Raw genomic sequence first — 20,395 nt, 5'->3', positions numbered from 1 at the left:
TGATGCAGTCTAGCAGGGAAGATAGATTAGGAGGACTAAAACTCACCATGGATCTGAACCAGGATAGAGATACCAGGGAAGGATTTGGGAGTGATTTAAGAGGTAAACCTTAATGAGGTTGATTGGACTTAGACTGGTTGACATGGAAAAGGAGGTATGAGTGTGGTATGACCCTGGGTCTTGCTTGCCTGACGAGCAGACAGTAAGATAATTTATTTATCAGGATGGAAACATGGACAGTGGAATGGGTTTTTGTGAAAGACAATGAGTTCTGTTTGGGGTTTATTGAGCATTTATTAATTGTCAAGAACTATTCTAGGCATTTTACATGGATTACCTCATTTTATGTTCACAACAGCCCATTTGGAGATGGGACTCCAAATCCAGGCTTTCTGGCCCCAGCATCTGTATTCTTAGCTGGTGACATTATTTGACTCTTCAAATTTGAAGTACTTGTAACTTTCCAGTAAAAATGCCCAATAAAAAAAGATAGTGGGATATCTGAATCTGAAGCCTTGAGGCATTCAGCTGAAAAATCTTCATTTGTGAGCCGTCACATCAGGCTTCAGCATTGGCCTGGTGTTATGATTCTTATTCTGCTGTCTAAGAGCAGCATGGCATTGTCCTTGACTTCTGGGCCTGTTTCCTTTTCTGAAAAATGTGATTAACAGATCCTTCCTCCTAAGGTTGTAGCAATTAAGAGAGGTACCATTTATCATGTGCTGCTATTTCCTGAAAAGGACCCAGGATGGAGCTGCCATTATCCACACCCAGGAAGAACAGGGGAACAGGCAGGCATGAGAGGGATGGACAGGTGGGGGACAAACCAGGTGAGGAGAATGAAGAAGGATCAAGATGTCCCATAAGAAGTTCAAGGAGGAAGGAGGTTCTAGAGGGATTTGTCAGTGTCAACTAGTGCATAGTCCAGCCAAATATATACTAGAAAGTGTCACCCACAATCCCATCATTGGCAGAGCTAGCCAAGTCTCAAGGGCTTACATTTAGCCTTTCCGTTACCTACCTTAGGAAATTTGTGTGGATTTTGTTCTCTCTATCCCCTCCCTTTCTTCTCTGGGCTTCTGGCCGTGAGACTTCCTGAGGATGCAGGTTCCTGCCACTTGCCCAGGGAACTCTCCCAGGAGGCAGGATATGCTGTGGGCTACAGTGCAGGCTCAGGAGCCAGACTCTCAGGGTTAGAATTGTGGGAGCTTATGCAAACTTCCTTGCACCTGTATTTTTCTTACCTGCAAAATGGGGACAACAATAGAAGGGTTATGGCCCTTAGAGTAGTATAAGAGTAGGGCTGCCCTTGCTGTCCCCACTCCCAGTCGCTGGCAGTCACTTAGCTTCCAGCCTTGTGCTTCTCCAGCCACTTCCTTTGCTTTCACCCGCTTCTCTCTTTCTGCCTCACTTAATCTTAGAGCCTCCAGCAAATCACCCCTTTGTCATCGCCTGTCTTGGAGTGCCACTGCTACTCTTAGGTTGCCTCCTCTGTGCTGGGCTCTGGGCTAGGTGCTCACACGTGCATGTCTGAATTAAACTCCTCACATGTGTAGATCCTGTTAGTCCCATTTAATGAAAGAGGATTCAGTTGCTTGCCTAAGGTGGCAGCAAAACAGTGATGGAGCTGAAAGATAAAACCAAATGTCAAACCCCAGAATCCATGCATGCTCTCTGACACCCCCCGCTGCTCTCCAGTGGACGTGGTGCTTCTCTGGATGAGCAAAGGACAGCCCAGGAGGTCAGCTTATGGAGCATACCAGACTCTCCACAGTAGAATGTCACCATCTCCCTCATTTCCTGAGTTTCCCAGAGGCTTCAGGTCAGCCTCCAGCTGACTTTTTTTTTCTCCTTCCTTTCTTTTTTCCCCTTTAACAGCACATTTCCAGAGAGGTCTCTGGTGGGAGAGGAAATGCCTCTGGAGGAATCTTGGCCCTCCAGAGGACATCGCTTTGGCCATGGGCACTGCATGAGGAAACAGCCACTGGGTGTCCTCCAGACCTCTCCCAGGAAGTGGATCCCCCAGGCTTTTCCTGGGAAGCCCCCATCCTACTTTTGTGTGTGTGTGTGTGTGTGTGTGTGTGTGTGGTGCTGGGGATCGAACCCAAGGCCTTGTGCATGCAAGGCAAGTACTCTACCAGCTGAGCTATATCCCCAGCCTGGGATCCCCTCTTTGATGGTGGGGGAACCACACTATGATTGGCCTTTGGGTTTTGCTAGGGTCTAGAGGTCATCTGGGCTGAAGTGCTTCCTGTAGGTAATTGTAGGAGACTGGAGGCCCAGTTATCTGCAGGCAGAGGCCCTCTTCTCCCTTCCCACTGTCCCAGCTGAGAGCAAGGATGCAGTGTTGTGTGCTCAGCCATATAGGCCCAGGATATGAGGTTTGCAGAACTGGGACCAGCAAGCCCACCCCTGGCCTTCAGTGGTGCTGCCTATGCCAGCACTTCTGGGAATGGGAAGAGGACCAAGAGGACAGTGGCAGCCTGTTGTGTCAGTACCCTGTCCTCCCTGTCAGGACATCCTCTCCCTCCTCGGTGTTTTGGAGGTCCTTTTGAGTTTGAGGAGGAAAGGGCAGCAGTGTAGGTTTCCATCAGGTTTCCCTTTTGGCTGTAGAGCAGTCACCTGTACAAGGGCCCTGAAGGTAGGAGAAGTAGAGAGGAATCCAGGGTACCTGGGTTTGACCTTTGCCGGCCCAGGCCTCTTCTCAGCCTAATTTTCCTCAGAAAGCCTCTACAGACCTCTGATCAGAAGGAAACCTCTGTGCCCTCAGCCTCCTAACAGTCTTTGCCCCATGGTCCTGAATAAATGGAACCAGGGTCCATAAAGACAGCTCTTCCCCTTCATCCTGTGGATGGTGGAAGGGGTCACCACTACAGGGGCTCCATGTGGACCAGGCCTAGGAGCATGTGGCAGAATGGGAGGCACTATGCTGACCAGAAAGAGCCTAAAGGGCAGCCTGTCTAAGCAGCAGAGGTCTGGGATGGCCAAGAGTCAGCTGTGGTGGGAGAGGAAATCTCTCTGGATCCCCAAACAGCCTGTTTGTTAATCCCTGAATTTAGCAGCCATTTATAGTTTCGTTATCCTTTCCAAAGGGGCCAGAGAACTTGTCTGGCCTAGCTGAAGGCGGGTGGATTTGTGAACCATCTCTTTCCCTCTCCTTCCAGTGGGTGTATAACATCCTTGACAAGAAGGCTGAAGCTGACCGGATTATTTATGAGAATCCAGATCCCTCTGATGGCTTTGTCCTCATCCCTGACCTCAAGTGGAACCAACAGCAGGTAAAGATCACATGCTGGAGTGCTCTGGGCTCCGACAACCCCACTCTGGTCATTGACAACTCCACTCCCAAGTTGCTGGCCTCCTTTGACTGCCCTTCTTCCTCAACATCTGCATCTCTCTCAGCAGATTATAATTACCAATCAAGGGATGGCCAGATCTGTCCACGGCAACAGAGTATATTCTTGTCATACACAAATACTTTTGCTTTCATGGTCACCTTAAAGACTTTTCTGGCTGAGTTCTTACCCAAGAGGTGAGCTGGACAGGGATGTTCATCTTCATGACTGCAGAGGCCATTCCTTTACTACTTAACCAACCAAGTGACTCAGACGCCATCTTCACTTCTAGCATCATCTGGAGCCTCAGGTGGAACATTCTCTCTGTCCCCCTGAACACTACCAGATCCAGGCAGGCCCATGTTCAAAGCACAGAGAGGAACCACGATGATCAATCCAAAGAGTCCCCTACCCCCACTGAGCTGCAGAATTGTTTTCCAGTAGCCCAGACCTCCACTTCAGTTGTTAGCTCCCCATTCCCTGGCCTCCAAATGACTCTGCTTCTCCAAACCTTTGAAGGAGCAGGTTTAGAGGTGCCATCTACACTCTCTAGGTCTCTTCCCTCTCTCCACTGTCCTCTTTCCCATTCCAGCCCACTGCTGAGTTAAAATTTGCTTTTGCCTCTTTATACCCTGAGTGTATTAGAAACATTTGTACCCTGATGGATTCAGGAACAGGCAGGTCCATCGTGTTGTAAAGATTGCTATTTACAGGCTGGAATTAGAAGGGGCCAGGTAGGTAGACATGGGAGATTTGGCCGTAGATAGTTACACTCTTGGAGTAACCTGGGCTTGGGTTTGCCATCTGCCTTAGGTGGGCCCATCTAGTTTCTGTGCCTTCATCTGGTCATGAGACCCATGCAGAAATGTTGTGGAGCCTGGGCCCTGGCTGATTCTTTGTGGAAACCCTTCTTGTTTTCTCAATTGTGACCTGTTCTTCAGGACGTTAGGACATATATTGAGCTCACCTGCAATTTGCTTAGTTTATGATTCATTGAACTTTAAAGCTACTGCCCCCAGAAGGGGTTTAAAGGCCTGTGGTTGAAGTATAGGGACTGGATTTTAGCTCAAAGCATCTTTTGTCTCTTGATAAGAGGCTCATGGTTATTCTCAAACATGGCTCAAGGGGTGGTAGGGAATGCAAAGAGAGTTTCCAGAAGTTGCAGCATGGAATGATGATTTCTTAGAGCCAAGCAGGATCAAAAAAAGATAGCTTGTGTGTGAGATGTTGTAGTGAAAGGGGCCAAGAGCACACCAGACCCCAGTCTCCTCTTCCCTTGTCCCTGCCTGGGCCACCTTTAGGCCTTAAGGAAGGGAATGTGGACTTGCTCTGGAGGTGGTTGAAGAGCTAAGACAAGGCCCCAGAAGCATGACCACAAGGTAGCTCTGCAAACCCCCATCTTTCTTTAGATAGACTAAAGATCCTGAATTAAAGTCTGGTCATGGGGCTGGGGATGTGGCTCAAGCGGTAGCGCGCTCGCCTGGCATGCGTGCGGCCCGGGTTCGATCCTCAGCACCACATACCAACAAAGATGTTGTGTCCGCCGAGAAATAAAAAATAAACATTAAAAATTCTCTCTCTCTCTCCTCTCTCACTCTCTAAAAAAAATAAAAATAAAAAAAAATAAAGTCTGGTCATGGGAGACAGGGGTGGGAGAGGAGGAACTTTGGCCTCATAAAACTCTTGAAGACTAAAAGAGCTTGTGACTGATTGCAGGGGCATTGCAGCCACAGAAAGACAGTAAGGATGAACTTGTACATCTCCGTTTCAGAAGCCCTGAATGCACCTGAGTCCAAAATGGGAAAACGATCAGTCATCTGATCCAAGGATGGCAGGAAAGCTTTGGGAATTATACTGGGTTCTCAGTCACATAGCTGGAGCTGCCTGCCCTTGAGGGGAGTGAAGGGGCCAGTTTAAATGTCAGACCTTCCATGATATTAATGCTAATATGGTCCTTCTTAACCTTTGCCTAATTCATTTTTTAAAAAATATTTTTAGTTGTTGATATTCTTTCTTTCTTTCTTTCTTTCTTTTTCTTTCTTTTTCTTTCTTTCGCTGAGGATAGAACCCAGTGCCTCACACATGCTAGGCAAGTGCTCTGCCTGAGCCACAACCCCAGCCCCACCTTTGCCTAATTCTTGCTTATTTTCTAAAGGTGCCATATTTCAGTGCCTCAGATCTATGGCTTGTGACATCACTGAACTTTTTTTTTTTTTTTTTTTTACTTTTGGTACCAATGATTGAACCGAGGGGCACTTAACCACTGAGCCACATCCCCCAGTCCTTTTTGGTTTTAATTTTTAATTTGAGACAGGGTCTCACTGGGTTGCATAGGGCCTCACTAAGTTGCTGAGGCCGGCTTTGAACTTACAGTCTTCCTGCTTCAGCCTCTGGAATTGCTGGGATTACAGGCTTGTACTACTGCACACAGCTTTGAATCTCTGAACTTGATTGCTCCCTTAGAAGTTGGCAACATTCCCAGAAGAAAAACAGGCCACATCTAGGCTTCTATTCCTCATCCTGGGGCCATGGACTGATTGAGGGGGAAGTGCTTCAGCATTTGTTTCCGGGACGCCTTCCTGGCTCCCTTGAGTCTCTCACAGCTTCTCCTGGAAGTATATTTCCCTTTCTTCTTTTTGTCCTTTCATTCTCTTCCCTTTCTCTTTCTATTCCTTTCCTACCGAATCCCTTCATATTCCCTAAGCATGTGCTCCACTCCTAGCCCCTGGAATTGTTATCTTTATTGTTCCCACACCGAAACCTCTATATTTACCCATTTGTTCTTTCTTCCATCCACTCAATTTATTTATTTATTTATTTAAAAGAGAGAGTGAGAGAGGGAGAGAGAAAGAGAGAGAGAATTTTTTAATATTTATTTTTTAGTTATTGGTGGACACAACATCTTTGTTTTGTATGTGGTGCTGAGGATCGAACCCAGGGCGCACGCATGCCAGGTGAGCGTGCTACCGCTTGAGCCACATCCCCAGCCCTTCCATCCACTCAATAAATGTGTATCAGATGCCTAATGTTGCTAGAGGTTATGCCACCCAGAGCTTATAACAACATTCCTTCCCTGGTTCTCTTAAGAGATCACTGTTTTTTGTTTGTTTTGTTTTGTTTTGTTTTCATTTTGTTGGTTAATTTGTGCCCATGGTAAAATTGCACATAATATAGGGAATGTTCAGTGGGGTTAAGTTCCCACAACCTGCTTTCTTCCCTTCCTCAAAAACAATCATTGTTTCTATTTCTTTGTATCTCCTTTCAGGGATAATTTTTGTATATTGTGTGTATAAATACACACACATACATACACACATACATACATACACAAACACACATGCATTTTCGGTTCACATAGTTTGTTCTTCAGTCTAAAGTTCCCAGACCAGGGGGTCTTTCCTTTAAGTCACTCTGGATGTCAAGAAATGGCTCTCCAATGTTCCAGTCATCCTCTGTCTTGCCCCTTGTCAGGAAATCATTAACTTTGATTTCACTGTCTTGCCTTACAAAGAGACTGACTGTGTCTATCTCCCCAGAGTGGTCAATGGGCCACCTTTTAGGGTGCCAGTCTCAGGCCCTAACCCACCTTTTTGCCAGGCTTTTTTCAGATCATTTCTATGGGCCAGGAAGCACTTTGGCTGCCTGCAGAAATTTTGGGGTTATGTCTGCTATCAAAGAATGGTTTCTTTTTGTTCCCTCACACAGCCTGTGAGCTGACACCCAACACCAGGCTCCATGCCTCATTTCATTCCAATGGAGCAGAGAGATGTGATTTAATATCAGGTTTGGGTTTGTCAACAGACATCATCTAAAATAAATGCTACTATTATCTGGGTGTCCTGTGACGACAGTGAGACGTGGTATAGCTGAAAATGTGCACACATTTGCAGATGTGCATGCACACACACATGTACACACACACACACACACACACACACACATGCCCAAGTCAAGCAATTTTGTTTCCTGGTTTCTCTTTGGACTCTTCCCTAGTATGAGAGTAAATTTCCTGGATACAGGCCATAGGAAGAAACTAAGCCTTTGTGGGCTTATTATCTCTAGCAGGGTCTGTCCGGGAGAACCCAGACTCTTAGAACTCTGGATGAAAAGAATGACAAGAAGATACTATTTCATGGTTGGACATAAGGCAGTTGGGTCCCTGGGGATTTGACTGTGTGACTCATGGTCCCCATATTATCTCCATGAAGAATCTAGCAGGTCATACTACAGCACTGGGCACTGCTGAATTCTCCCTGAGCCTCGGCCCTGGGAATGTTGGCCTGCCTGGCACTTGAGAGTGATAATCAGGCAAGGCCAAGGTTTGGGGTATAGGGGAGGATGTGAGAGGGATTTCTGGCCAAGAGGAAGAGTTCATTTGCTCTCTGGCACAAGATATTGTTGACTCTGATTCTTTGCTCTGTTGTGACCTCCAGGTTTTCAGACAGGCGCCGTTTTCAGGAAGGACAGCAGGAACGGCCACCCCTGAAATGTTGATGGGGGAGGAGAGAAATGGGCTAACTGCTGTGGTGGTGTTTGTTGCTAAGCTGGCCCCAGGCTCCTATTCCCTCCTTCACACCTCACTATATCCCCACACACCCCTTCATGTGCCTTCATTCCAGATAAGTTGGGCTGCTTGTCCCCCGACTTCTGTGCCCTATACAGTCTTGACTCTGAGCCTCCTCTCTCATTGTTCCCTCTCCCAGAATGTCCTTTCTATCTTCTTTTTTTTTTGGTGTTGGTTTTGGGATTGAACCCAGGACTTTGTGCATGCAAGGCACGACACACTCTACCAACTGAGCCCCAGCCCTACCTCTGTCTTTCTTTCATCAAACCCAAGGCCCAGAGCTTCATACTTATGAGGCAAGCACCCTAGTACTAAGCTACATCCCAGACCTATTTTTATTTTGAAACAAAATCTCACTAAGCTACTCAGGCTGGTCTCGAACTTGTGTTCTTCCTGCCTCAGCCTGTGGGTTGCTGGGATTACAGAATGTGCCACTGTGTCCACCTCCTACCACTTTTTCAAGACCTAGATCCCCTACCTTCTCTTCCAGGAGGTCTTCCTGGATCATCCCAGCGAGCAGGAACCTTTCATTCTTCCTCCTGTGTTTTGATCACTTTATTTTGAGGGTATAGCCCAGTGGTAGAGTGTGTACTTAGCACGTACAAGGACTTGGGTTCAACCCCCAATCTTCTCAAAAAATCAGTTATACTTTATGTCTTACAGTAGAGTGACCTATGTACATGGATTAGATTGTAAACTCCTAGAGGAAAAGAATTCTTGGCTCTTCTTGAGCTTCCCTATAGCCTCCCCTCTCTCCATCAACTCTGAAGAATGGGTAATAGTGCTGCAGGATGTTCTTTAGAAGGAAGAATACACAGAAATCCTGTTCCTGCTAGCCCTGGGCACAAGAACACCTACACCGCCTGGGGACCAGTCCTGCCATGGGGTCTCATAGACTGGCCGTGGGGACACTGTGTGCCTTGGGGGTAGGAATATCAGGACTGGCAGCCTGTCCCTGTGAGGCCCAGAACTGTTCCCATTCCCCTTGGTCTCTGTGCAGCTTGATGACCTGTACTTGATTGCCATCTGTCATCGCCGAGGCATCAAATCACTTCGGGACCTTACTCAAGAGCACCTGCCGCTGCTCAGGAACATCCTTCGTGAAGGGAAGGTAAGTTGCTTCACCAAACCACATTGAAGTCCATTGTTAGACTCAAGATTCCAGTATGTTCCCTGGGCCTCTTCCCTCGCTCTTCCCTGAGTGTGTCTTGGAAATGGCTTCTCTCTGTATGCCAGTCTTGTACTGTGTTAGGGCTCATTAAGTTGCTTCACAGGGGTCATTGGTCCTGGCCAGCCCTCTAAACTCTACTTTTCAGCCACCTTTCCTCACCTCCAGATCAGCCTCCCTGCCTTTTTCCATAGGCTTCATCTGGTATGCCCCTCTAACCTCCATTCCAAGACTCTTGTCTCTACCATTCAGGATCACCTGCCTCATGCATGATAACCATCTTGCACCAGATGGGTTTCTTGGGCTTTAGGGCATATGATTTTGACTTGTATATATGCACATACAAGGCAGAGAGCAGGTTGATTCCATGGCACCTGATATTCTAGGATACTTTCTATCTGGAACATTTGTTCAATCTAATGAAATTTTAAGAGCACTAAAAGGGGCCTTGGGGGCAGGGGAAGATGGGAGGATCTTGGGTTGTGGTTATGGCCTGACATGTTGCCCTAACTAGCTGAGTGGCCTGGGACAGTCATTTCACCTCTGTGGACCCCTATATCTGGTTGGGATCCCTTCTAAATACACCATTCTGTGGAACCAGATATCAGCCCATTTTTTATTTTAAAATATGTGAAGATATACACCTATCATGCCAGGAGCTCTCAGCTACCAGAATACCCAACCCAAAGAGAACTCTGCCACTTTCTAGCCAGTGCCAGGGCTCTGCCCAGATCCTACTTCCCCTGTCACTGTGCTCTGGCCTGTTTTCCAACATCTTCTTGCCCATGGCACCCTCTTCTGACTGCCTTTATGTTTTTGAAGCAACTTATTTTTATCAGGAAATAACCTCTGGATCTATCCCTGGCACAGAATGATGTCTTTCTCTTGTTGAGACACTTGACCCACTCCTCCCTGTCCTGGCAGCCTCATCCCAATAGACCAGCCCTCTTTATTCCAGGAAGCCTTTTGGGTGCTTTGGGCCTGGTCTCACCTTGCTGCAGCAATTCCTGGGCATGAGGCCTGAGTCTTTCTCTTCACCTTTGACCTCCCCAGGGATCTGCCCATGAAGGAGATCAACATCTTCTCCTAATTCCAAGTCTTGGGGGCTCCTGAAGGAGACAGGGGAGGTCAAGGTAGATAGAAAAAGACCTCCCTCTGAGCAAGGTGGAGTGGGCAGAGAGAACCTGGGCCAAAGTAAATGTTTTCCTTTGGTGAAAGGAGCCCAGCTGCAACAGCCCGTCTGTCTGTGGGTCACCCTTCCCATATCCTTTCCCCCGCCTTTTCCCTTTCACCAGATTCTCAGCACAGCCCCATCTCTGTTGTTTCCAAGCCTTTTTCCAAGAGAGTGTAGATATATTTCCTCCCACCTACCTCATGGTTTATCAAGTGCTTGTAATTAATTCATCCAGGGGAAGGACAATATCCACAGTCTTGGGAACCTGGGCCCTATACTTTGACACTGGGACTTCCTAGATTCTCAAAGTAATGTTTTATCAAGGTTGTTGTGGGGAAGCCTGAGAAGATAGGCTCTCTTCTGTTGGGGGAATGAATGTCTCAGCTTTGCTGCTGCCTTTGTGATTTCCTAGAATGGAAGACAGAGGGATCTGAAGCAAGCAGAGAGCCATTTGGAAGGTTTTTGTATGCTATCCCAGGCTAGCCTGTGCTAAGACAGGAGGAGTGCCTGGGTGGGGGTCCTGACACTGGCTAGTGGGCAGCATGATAACACTTTCTTGCCTCCCCTTTTCTCATCAGGAAGCCATCATGCAGCGCTACCAGGTGAAGGCAGACCACCTCCGTGTTTACCTGCATTACCTGCCCTCCTACTACCACCTACATGTGCACTTCACTGCCCTGGGCTTTGAGGCACCCGGTTCCAGTGTGGAGCGGGCCCACCTGCTGGCCCAGGTGATTGAGAACCTAGAGTATGACCCCACACACTATCAGCAGCGCACTCTCACTTTTACCCTCAGAGCTGATGACCCCCTTCTCAAGCTCCTACAAGAAGCCCAGCAACCTTGAGTGTGCCAGGAGAGGGGCACATTTGTTTGTGGTTTTGGGCAGTGTGGAGGCTAAGTTTTACTCCAAGGGGATTTTTAAAACATTTATTTTGTACTGGCTTATTCCTTATATGTGAATAAAGTATTAGGCTCATCTGTGAAGACAGATAGCATGATCTGGGGAGGCAGATGGGGAGGGACAACAGTTGGGCAGAGCAAGTGGGAAAGTCCCCCAGAAGGGTGGAAAGTCAAGGTTGTGGCTGTAGCTGGAAAGTGACAGTACCCTGGAAGGGTGCTGAGAGCTTGCTCCAAGTTCCTGTACTCACCACACATGTTGGTTTCTGCCCTCCTCCCTGCTCACACTCCTTCCTATTGTGCTGCCAGGCCCTCTCCCACCAATTCACCTTTGGGGAGGTCCCCCAAAATACCAAATTCAAAACCTCTCCGGAAATAGTCTATAAAGGCTTTAGATGCCACTTCCTCCTTCCCTCACAGCCCTGGTGTCACACCCTGCATATGCGTTAACCCTGTAGAAAAACTTGCTGAGGAGGATGGGGGATTAATGCCTGGAAGTGGGAGGGTTTTAATGAGAATCTGATGATGCAAGCCCCAAAAGCCTGCCTTTGCCTCTGTAATTTGGTCAGCTAGTCTCTGGTCTTGAGTTTATTATCTAGGCAGGAAGACAAAACACGTGGAACAGCCAGAAGAGCAAGTTCAAAAGAGTGTTATCAGCAAGGGCAATATAATATGGTTTCAGTTGAGTACAAAAGCTCCTAAGGAGCTTGGGTTCACAGTGTGGTCAGTGCTATAGGTTCATTAGAATCTGGAGGCCAGGAAGGGTCCTTGACAGATCAGAGAATGATGACCAGACTTGGAGCCAAGGAGCTTATCTGGGAAGGGTGATATCTGTCACTGCCCCAGCAGAGCAGGGACACGGCATGCACACAAGGGTACTCTCCAGCACAAAGTACAAGTGTATCACAGTGTTAGAGGGGCTGGCATTTGCTGTTTGATCAGGGTAGAGCTGAGGCTAATGTGGCCTGCTCAGAAAGCTTTATCTGGGCCCTGTAGTGACAACAAAAGGAAAGCATTTGGCAGAGGGGTGGCTGTCACTCTGTCTCCTGGGTGTGGGACCCAGGAGGCCTGGATTCAGAGCCCAGCTCTTCCTTGCAGGTGAGGCCCTCAGCAGGTGGCACAAGTGCTGCACTTGCCCTAGGCCCACACTGCCTGCTGTGGAGAGCAGGACGTGGACCCTGGTGGTGAGGCCTGAGTGTGAGTGGTCTCCTGACCCACCCTTCCCTTCAGCTCTTCAAGAATCCCAGGATTCAGATAGTGAGCAATTGTTTTAGGTAGTGACCAAGACAGGTTTCTCAACTGCAAATCCAGCTGGATCCACTCATGACCACCACACATCTGACCAAAAGCACATACTCCTGAGGGCAGGACCACAGGTCATTGCTGGGCTTTTGAGGTCAGGAGCCTGGCCTGAGGGCTTCTCCCAGAGCGGTTTCCAGCTGGCAGGGCTGCTCCCTGGGGCTCAGTTCCTCTCCCTCCAAGCCCCGGAAGGGTAAACTGACCCTTTTCCTCTCTGAAACCAGATGGTCCTGACAAACAAATACTGTTGCCAACTTCAGTACTGCAAAGGTGCCAAAGTGAGGACTCCCTCCAGAACACACTCCCTCTGCCACATCACATGCTCCCAACTACCCACCCCAACTGTGATGCTTGTAAGTCCCGGCCCCCAGCTTGGGCTGATCTTTATGTTCCATGCCATCGTCTCATGTGTCTGCCCTGTGGTGGATGGCTGGTAGGAATTTGATGGCTTGATGCATAAAACTGTGAGGAGGAGCCAGGCACTATGTCACATACCTGTATTCCCAGCAGCTCAGGAGACTGAGACAGGAGGCTTGCAAGCCCAAATCTAGCTTCAGCAACTTAGCAAGGTCCTAAGCAACTTAGTGAGACTCTTGTCTCTAAATAAAATATTTTAAGAAGGGTGGGGACAGGGAATGTGGTAAGTGCCCCTGGGTTCAGTTCCTGAACCCTATGAGGAGGGATGAGTGATGGGCCAGAGCTCTTGCTGGACAAACTAAGCTAGGGGGTCACAGCAGAAAGGGTGGGGAGTCTGGAGAAGCAGGGAGTGCCCTTCTAGGCCACAGATGCAGGCAGAAAGAAGCCCACACCCTGGCTGGCTTTCTGGCTCTCCTGCAGGTTGACCAGTCCTGCATGATCTTTGGTTCACTCTGTAAGGAGGAGCCTTTCTGGGATAGTGTCCCCTGAACTTCTCCCAGTCTGTTATCTTCCCAACAGCACAGAGGGATCTTTTCTCAGAACCTCACCACTTATTTTTCTTATTCTGAATAGGACAAGCCTTTGCAGGAGTTCTGGTGAAGGGCTCCCCCCTTAGCCAGTCAGCCAGCACTGTGTAACTGCCATCTCCAAAAAACTAGGGCTTTCCATAGAACACAGTACTCTTGAGTCCCATCACCCCCTATTTCTCATCCCACTGAGGTTCCTGCCTTGCATCTGGCCCTGGAGCTAAAGGTATAGAGGGTTGGCTGCTGTGCAGAGTACTGTCAAGATCCCAAAGCACATATGTCTTTTGGGGGTAACCCTTCCTGTCACATTCTCCTACATGACTTGTACAGGTAATATCACATGCATCACCTCTTATTCCTACTTGTAACTGTTGGCTTGTCTGCCTTCTCTACTGGCCTGAGGGTAGAACTTGTTTTAGTCATTTCTGTCTCCCCAACACCTAGGATACTGTCTGGCCCAGCAAAGCAGAGTTTAAAATAAATCAACATTTATTTCATGGGACCCTCATCCTTGTTTCCTTTTAGAAATAGACTCAGGATGCTTTGTCCAATGTAATTGGGTGAATGTTAGCTCCGGGAAGCAGAGACTTCCAGTTCTTTGATCACCATTTATCCAGGATCTAGGACAGTTCCTTGCCTATAGTAAGTGTTCAATGAACACGTGGTGAGTGGAAGAAAGGAACTGGGCTCTGAATCCAGGCCTTCTGGTTCTCAGACCAAGGGATGCAAAGTAACAGCCATTCCTCTCTGCCTCACACTATTACCTCCTCTGAGAGAGCAAAGTAACAGCCATTCCTCTCTGCCTCACAGTATTACCTCCTCTGAGAGAGCAAAGTAACAGCCATTCCTCTCTGCCTCACACTTTCCCACTGCTTTTACCTCCTCTGAGAGAACAAGACACAACATCCTCAGCTTTATCTTGACCAAATAGCAAATGCTGGTGGTCTTCTGCAGTGGTCCTCTGAGCTGGAGAGAATGCCCTCACCTGCATCCTGTGTCCCTGCTCTGCCAGAGCAAGGGCAGATGTTGCCCTTCCTAGAGTGGCTTTTAGTCCCCAACATATGGCCTACTTCTTTCCTGGGTTGGTTCGAGAAGAAAGGAAAGAAGTAGTTGCAGGCATGATTGCTATTGTTCCTTGGCTTTTATCCATTTGTCCCAGAGTTTCCTAATAGAGCAAAATTGCCATTTGTCAATAGGAAACTGAGAAAAAGAACATCCAAGCTCCATTTTTCATGTTCCTGTTGAATAAAAATCCCCAAGTTGAGTAACAAATCAAGAAACAATTACAAAGTATACTTTTTTATCCAAAACATTTGAACACAGGCTTCTCTTGATATCCAGGGGAGTTTGGTTCCAGGACTGGCCCCCCCTCCCAAGATGCCAAAACCCTCAGATGCTCAAGTATCTTACATAAAATGTTGTAGACTTGTATATAAAATATCTATACATCTAGATTACTAATAATATATAGTACAATGTAAGTGCTATGTTACACTGTATTGTTTAAGGCATAGTGTCAAGGAAAACGATTATGTTCAGTATGGATGTAGTTTTTCATGCATATATTTAAGTAATTTATTTACTTATTTATTTATGCAGTGCTGGGGCTCAAGCCTGTGACCTTAAGGAGGCGAGGCAAACACTCTACCACTGAGCTAATTACCAGCCCTTTCTCTAATATTTTTCAATCTGAGGTTGGTTGAATCCACAGATGTGGAACTCGTAATATCCATGAGGATTATCCATGGGTAGAACTGATTATATGTCTATTTTATCCATGTAGATCTACTAACTCTTAGCCCAGAAAGGATTCTTTTTATTCTTCAAATGTATACATAGTGTTAAAATGTCCTTTTTTAAAATAAGAAGATGGTAATAATTAGTGGTAGTTGTTTTTTAAGTATCCTTACTTACAAAATAAATGTCAACAACCCTAAGTTTATTCCATTATTATTGTTAATGAAATTATGTTGGATTCTGAAATGTATCAACTTGAAGTTACCAAGTAAACACTGTTAGCAGGGACTAAGTTGGCTTAAAGCTTAAAGTGTTTCAATTCCAGTTTAATATAATAAACAGGTTTTGGCATCCAGCTTTTTTTCTTTTCAAGGACTTGGACTCAGGTAGGGCTCATATGGAGTTTACAATTTCATAAGGAACACAGGCATTAATTATGAAAACTGACAGACAAAAGAAATGACTGTCTTGAAGGAGTAGTGAAGTCTATAGGAGCCTAAACCAAAGAGGAGCTAAATCTGTAATTTCTTAACTAATTCTATTTTAATTGATAAAAATATATTTGTGGTGTACAACTTGATGTACTTTTGTATACACTTTGCATACCTTTATATACACTGTGGAATTGCTAAATCAAGCTAACACATGCATTACCTCACATTATGCATCATTTTTTTATGGTGAACAATTCTCTGAGCTTTTTTCAATTATACAATACATTGTTATTAAAAAGAGTCACCATGTTGCACAATAGATCTCCCAAATTTATGCCTCCTGTTTAACTGAAAGTTTGTAACTTTGACCATGTACCATCCAGGCCCTGGAAACCACCACTGTCTTGAGTTTAATATTTTTAGATTCTACTTATAAGTGAGATCATGTACTATTTGTCTTTTTGTGCTCTTACTAAAATTTGATAATCATCAGCCAGATGACAAGCACAAGCAAAGTTTCACAAGTCATGACTCGTATGAATAGGACTCAGAACCAAGCTCATCTTGGGGCACACATACAGTGAGAGCACTGGCCAGTGCTTCAGAATCATATTGAAGAAATGATGGGCTGTGGTGTAGCTCAGAGGTGGAGTACTTGCCTAGTATGCCCTGGATTCAGTCCTCAGCACTGGGAGATAAAAAAAAAAAAAAAAAAAAAAAAAAAAGAAAGACAAGACAGCCAAGGCTAAGGGGAAACTTCATAACATTCTGTTTCTCTTCTGCTTGGAAAGCACAGTGGTCCCATGGCTCCAGCATAAACTCTACATCACAACCAAGTATGATCTTGGGCAAGTTACGTAACTCCTCAAAATAAGTGTGACAATAGTGCCTATCCTGGGGCTAGGGTTGTGGCTCAGTGGTAAAGTGCTCGCCTAGCATGCACACTGGGTTCGATCCTCAGCACCACATAAATGTAAAATAAAGATATTGTGTCCACCTAAAACTTAAGAATAAATATTTTTTTAAAAAAATATAGTGCCTATCCTATCTAAGAGGCGTCTGTGAGGATTAAAGAAGAAGATTTGGGAGAATAGTAATATCACTCAGTAAGTATGAGCAGCTATTTTTCTGCTGTGAGTAACCTAATAATCAGATATTTTGACTAGCTAACTTGTATGGCCTGAATGTGTCCCTCCTAAAATTTGCATCACAAGAGATGGTATTAAAAGATGGGACTTTGGGGAGGTGATAAGTCATGACAGCAGAGACTTCAGGAATGAAATTAATGCCTTATAAAAGAGACCCCAAATCCAGGTGTGGTGATGCACACCTATAATCCCAGCAATTCAAGAGGCGAAGGCAGGAGAAATGCAAGTTCAAGGCTAGCCTTAGCAACTTCGTGAGACACTGCCAAAATAAAAGATAAAAAGGTATGGGGATATGGTTCAGGGGTTAAGCACCCCTGAATTCAAATCCCTGGTGTCAAAAAAAAAAGAGACCCCAAGAAATCCCTTGCTCTTTTTAATCATGTGAGGTGACAGTGAAAAGTCCATACCAGGAAGCAGGCCCCCAGACACCAAATCTGGCACCTTGAACTTGGACTTTCTAGCCTCCAGAACTGTGAGAAATAAAGTTCTGTTGTTTATAAGTCACCTAGGCTATGTCATTTTGTTATAGCAGACCAAATGGACTAAGATAATATTAAAAATAACTCTATGGTGGGGCATGGTGGCCCACGCCTGTTTTCTCAGTGGCTCAGGAAGCTGAGGCAGGAAGATGGAGGGTTCAAAGCCAGCCTCGGAAACGGCTCTAAATAAAATACAAAGTAGGACCGAGGATGTGGCTCAGTGGTTGAATGTCCCTGAGTTCAAGCCCCAGTACCCAAAGGAAAAATAAAATTAAAAAACATAGTGATTAGAAGGCCCATGAAATCCTAGATGATGATGTAAACCAGAGATTTGGTTTGATTTAGTTTTTGTACTGGGGATTACGCCTAAGGGGTATTTTACTACTGAGCTATATCCCTAGTCCTTTTTATTTATTTTATTTCGAGACAGGGTCTCTCTAAGTTGCTGAGGATCTTGCTAAATTGCTGAGGCTGGCCTGGAATTTATGATCTCCTGCCTCTGCCTCTGGAGTCGCTGGGATTATAGGTGTGCATCACTGTGTCCAGCTTCAGAGGTTTTAAAGGAAAAAAATACAAGAAATAAACTTTCTGTGGTTAATTTATTGTGGCCTAAACAGAGGCAAAGTCTGCATGAATGATGTCTTGGGATCTCCTCCTGCCTAAAGGTTCCTGGAATGCATTTTAGCCTTTGCCTACTGGCAGGTTTCTAACATTGCAACAGTGACATCCCCTGCTATTGAGAAGCCTGGGAACGACTCAGTTCCATAGCCCAGCCATATAAATCTGATAAAAATAGGAGCTGAAATACCATCCTGGAGTTACTATTTTTAAAAGCGTCTGAGATGCTGGATTGAGCTTACTTCTTCAGACAGCATCATGCTGTTCCTTTCTCCTCGTGGGCAGGATGTTAACGTGGCACATGAGAGGGACAGCTGCCAGAAACCTGGGAGGCACATTTGTTAAGCGTCTCCTTGTCTGTTGCCCACACCCACTGTCTTCCAGGGAGTTGTTGCAGGGCCAGCCCTTCCTAGGTCTAGATGCACCTGCCCCCATACCTCTGTCTCCTCTGTCTCCTCCCTCTGTTCTAGAGATACCTCTGGTTGCTCTAGCAGAGAGGTGCCCTACCATATCCACAGGAGAAACTCAGATGAGGTAAAAGGAAGGCAGAAGAAGTGGGAATGAAGTGGCACGACTCGGAAGTGGACTGGGATTTTTGTTCTATAGCTTGTCTTGGCCTACTCTCACCACAGCTGACCTCCAAGAGGAACAACAGTTTCCATGAGCCAAAGCCCTGATTGCCCGATCACATTGGCTCTTGGTAAGCAGATTGTAATGTCCTGTACACTGACTGAAGGAGTGCAGTGGAGTTGGGAGGGGCCTCAGAACTCAGTGCCTGAAAGCAGCAGAATTGCTTTTCTCCTGCCTCAGAGATATGACTTTGAGGGAGCAAGCTAAACTTCTGACTGTGCCATTAAGAAACTGGAGGGGAAAAGTCATGAGTAAGAACAATGGGAGTATGAGGAGGTGATCAGAATTATAGTTAACTTCTCTCCCAGCAACCAGACCTGGGATACATGGGGGTAGAGGAACCTTTTATATTAAAATAGGTATTTTACCTGCATAATAATAGCACAGTTGTATATAACATATTATGCTTTCAGAACAAATTCACATCCATTGCCTCATTTGATACCAACAATAGCTCTTTGAATAAGCTCAGTTATTTCCATTTATTTATTTATTTTCTAGTAAGAAAACTATAGCTATTTATTGACAGAGGCAGGATTGGAACTCATATCTCCAGGAGTAAAAGCTGGTTAAGTTCGATTTTCTTTTCTTAATTTTTAATTTTTTAATTTTAGTTGTTGATGGACCTTTATTGTATTTATTTTTTTATATGCGGTCCTGAGAATCAAACCCAGTGCCTCACACATACTAGGCAAGTGCTCTACCATTGAGCTTCAAACTCCAGCCCTAAGTTAGATTTTCTTGCAGAGTAAAGTTGATATGTTCTGAGCAAGAAAAGAAAACTGTTTAGATCTAATTCATCAAAGATTTTGCCAACTTTGAAGGGCAGGCTGATTCTTGGACCAGTACTGCAAGACACACCTCATCACTTAGGGTATTTGTCTTTTCTGTCTGGGCCAGTTTTCTTTCTGTAAAACAGGGCTCTTCCCTCTTCCTCTTGACCTGCCCAAGGAGAGATTTAGTCATTGTGTTCTCTCTACCCAGTCGAGTTCCAGATCTGAACATGATATGCAATAAATATGTGTTGAATGACTGACAAATCTAAAGGCACGCTCAAATAAAACTGAGTTAGGCATTGGTGAACTGCCAAACAGCTTCTGCTCATGCAAAGTGTGATTTAAGATGGAACAGTCACCTGTGGAAGAACTTAGAAGTGAACTTGCTTCACTTTATTCTTGCAGTACAGAACTTACATTAGAGAGATGAGCCCTCCCGCTTAGCTGAAGGGCACTTTGAGCTGCCACTTCTCTAAATGCCTTGTACTAACTGTCAGTTACATTTTTCACTTAGTCACATCCTGTCCTGCCTTTTTTTTTTTTTTTTTGTACTGGGGATTGAACCCAGGAACACTTTATCACTGAGCTACATCCCAGCCCTTTTTATTTATTATCTTGAGACAGGGTCTCTGCTTAGGGCCTCTCTAAGTTGCTGAGGCTGGCCTGGAAATTGTGAACTTCCTTTCTCAGCCTCTTGAGTCGCTAGGATTAGAGACTGTCCCATAGTGCCAGGCTATCCTGCCTTATTCTTTAAAAGAGCCCAATGCAAGTCTTTTCTCTGTAGCTGGATGGTAAGCTTCGGAGGACAGGGGCTGAGTCTGAGTTATCTTTAGGGCAGAAGAGAAGCCATTCTGGTATTTTGTTTTTCTTCTGTTAGAATCACTCCTGCCATCAAACCCAAGGGCTTCACACCAGGGGCTCAATAAATGCCATGCTGTTCGGTGAAAGAACCATTAGAAGGATGGTCCTGCGCTGTGATTTCTGCACTGTTCTTCAGCCTGGAGGGTTCCCAGATTTACTCCAGAGATGCCAGGGCCCTAGGAACCAAGGTCAGGGGTTTATTAGGATTTCCCCCTGAAGACAGGATGCCTGGAGCTTTAAGTAAGACTGGAAGCTTTGTTAGGTCAAGATATGGTGTGCAAGTGAAGGGTGCAGAAGGAGCAGTTTGGGGATGGCAGGTCCAGACTGGGG

At 45.9% G+C, this 20,395-nt stretch overlaps 1 protein-coding gene across 1 annotated transcript in view; it reads left to right on the top strand.

Moving 5' to 3' along the window:
• The window catches only part of DCPS (decapping enzyme, scavenger), a 41,746-nt gene extending 27,541 nt beyond the window's left edge, over positions 1 to 14,205 (top strand). Inside the window, exons 4-6 of the mRNA XM_081280128.1 lie at positions 3,165 to 3,278; positions 8,900 to 9,010; positions 10,820 to 14,205. Coding sequence (XP_081136254.1) covers positions 3,165 to 3,278; positions 8,900 to 9,010; positions 10,820 to 11,086 — 492 coding nt within the window. The 3' untranslated portion in view covers positions 11,087 to 14,205. The remainder of the gene's footprint in view (positions 1 to 3,164; positions 3,279 to 8,899; positions 9,011 to 10,819) is intronic.
• The last annotated feature ends 6,190 nt before the right edge of the window (positions 14,206 to 20,395 follow it).

Source organism: Spermophilus citellus (genome assembly GCF_964194105.1).
Source record: "Spermophilus citellus genome assembly, chromosome: 2".
Taxonomy (NCBI): Eukaryota; Metazoa; Chordata; class Mammalia; order Rodentia; family Sciuridae; genus Spermophilus; species Spermophilus citellus.
The sequence above is the reverse complement of the archived record's forward strand: the minus strand, read 5'-3'. Positions and strand labels throughout refer to the sequence as shown.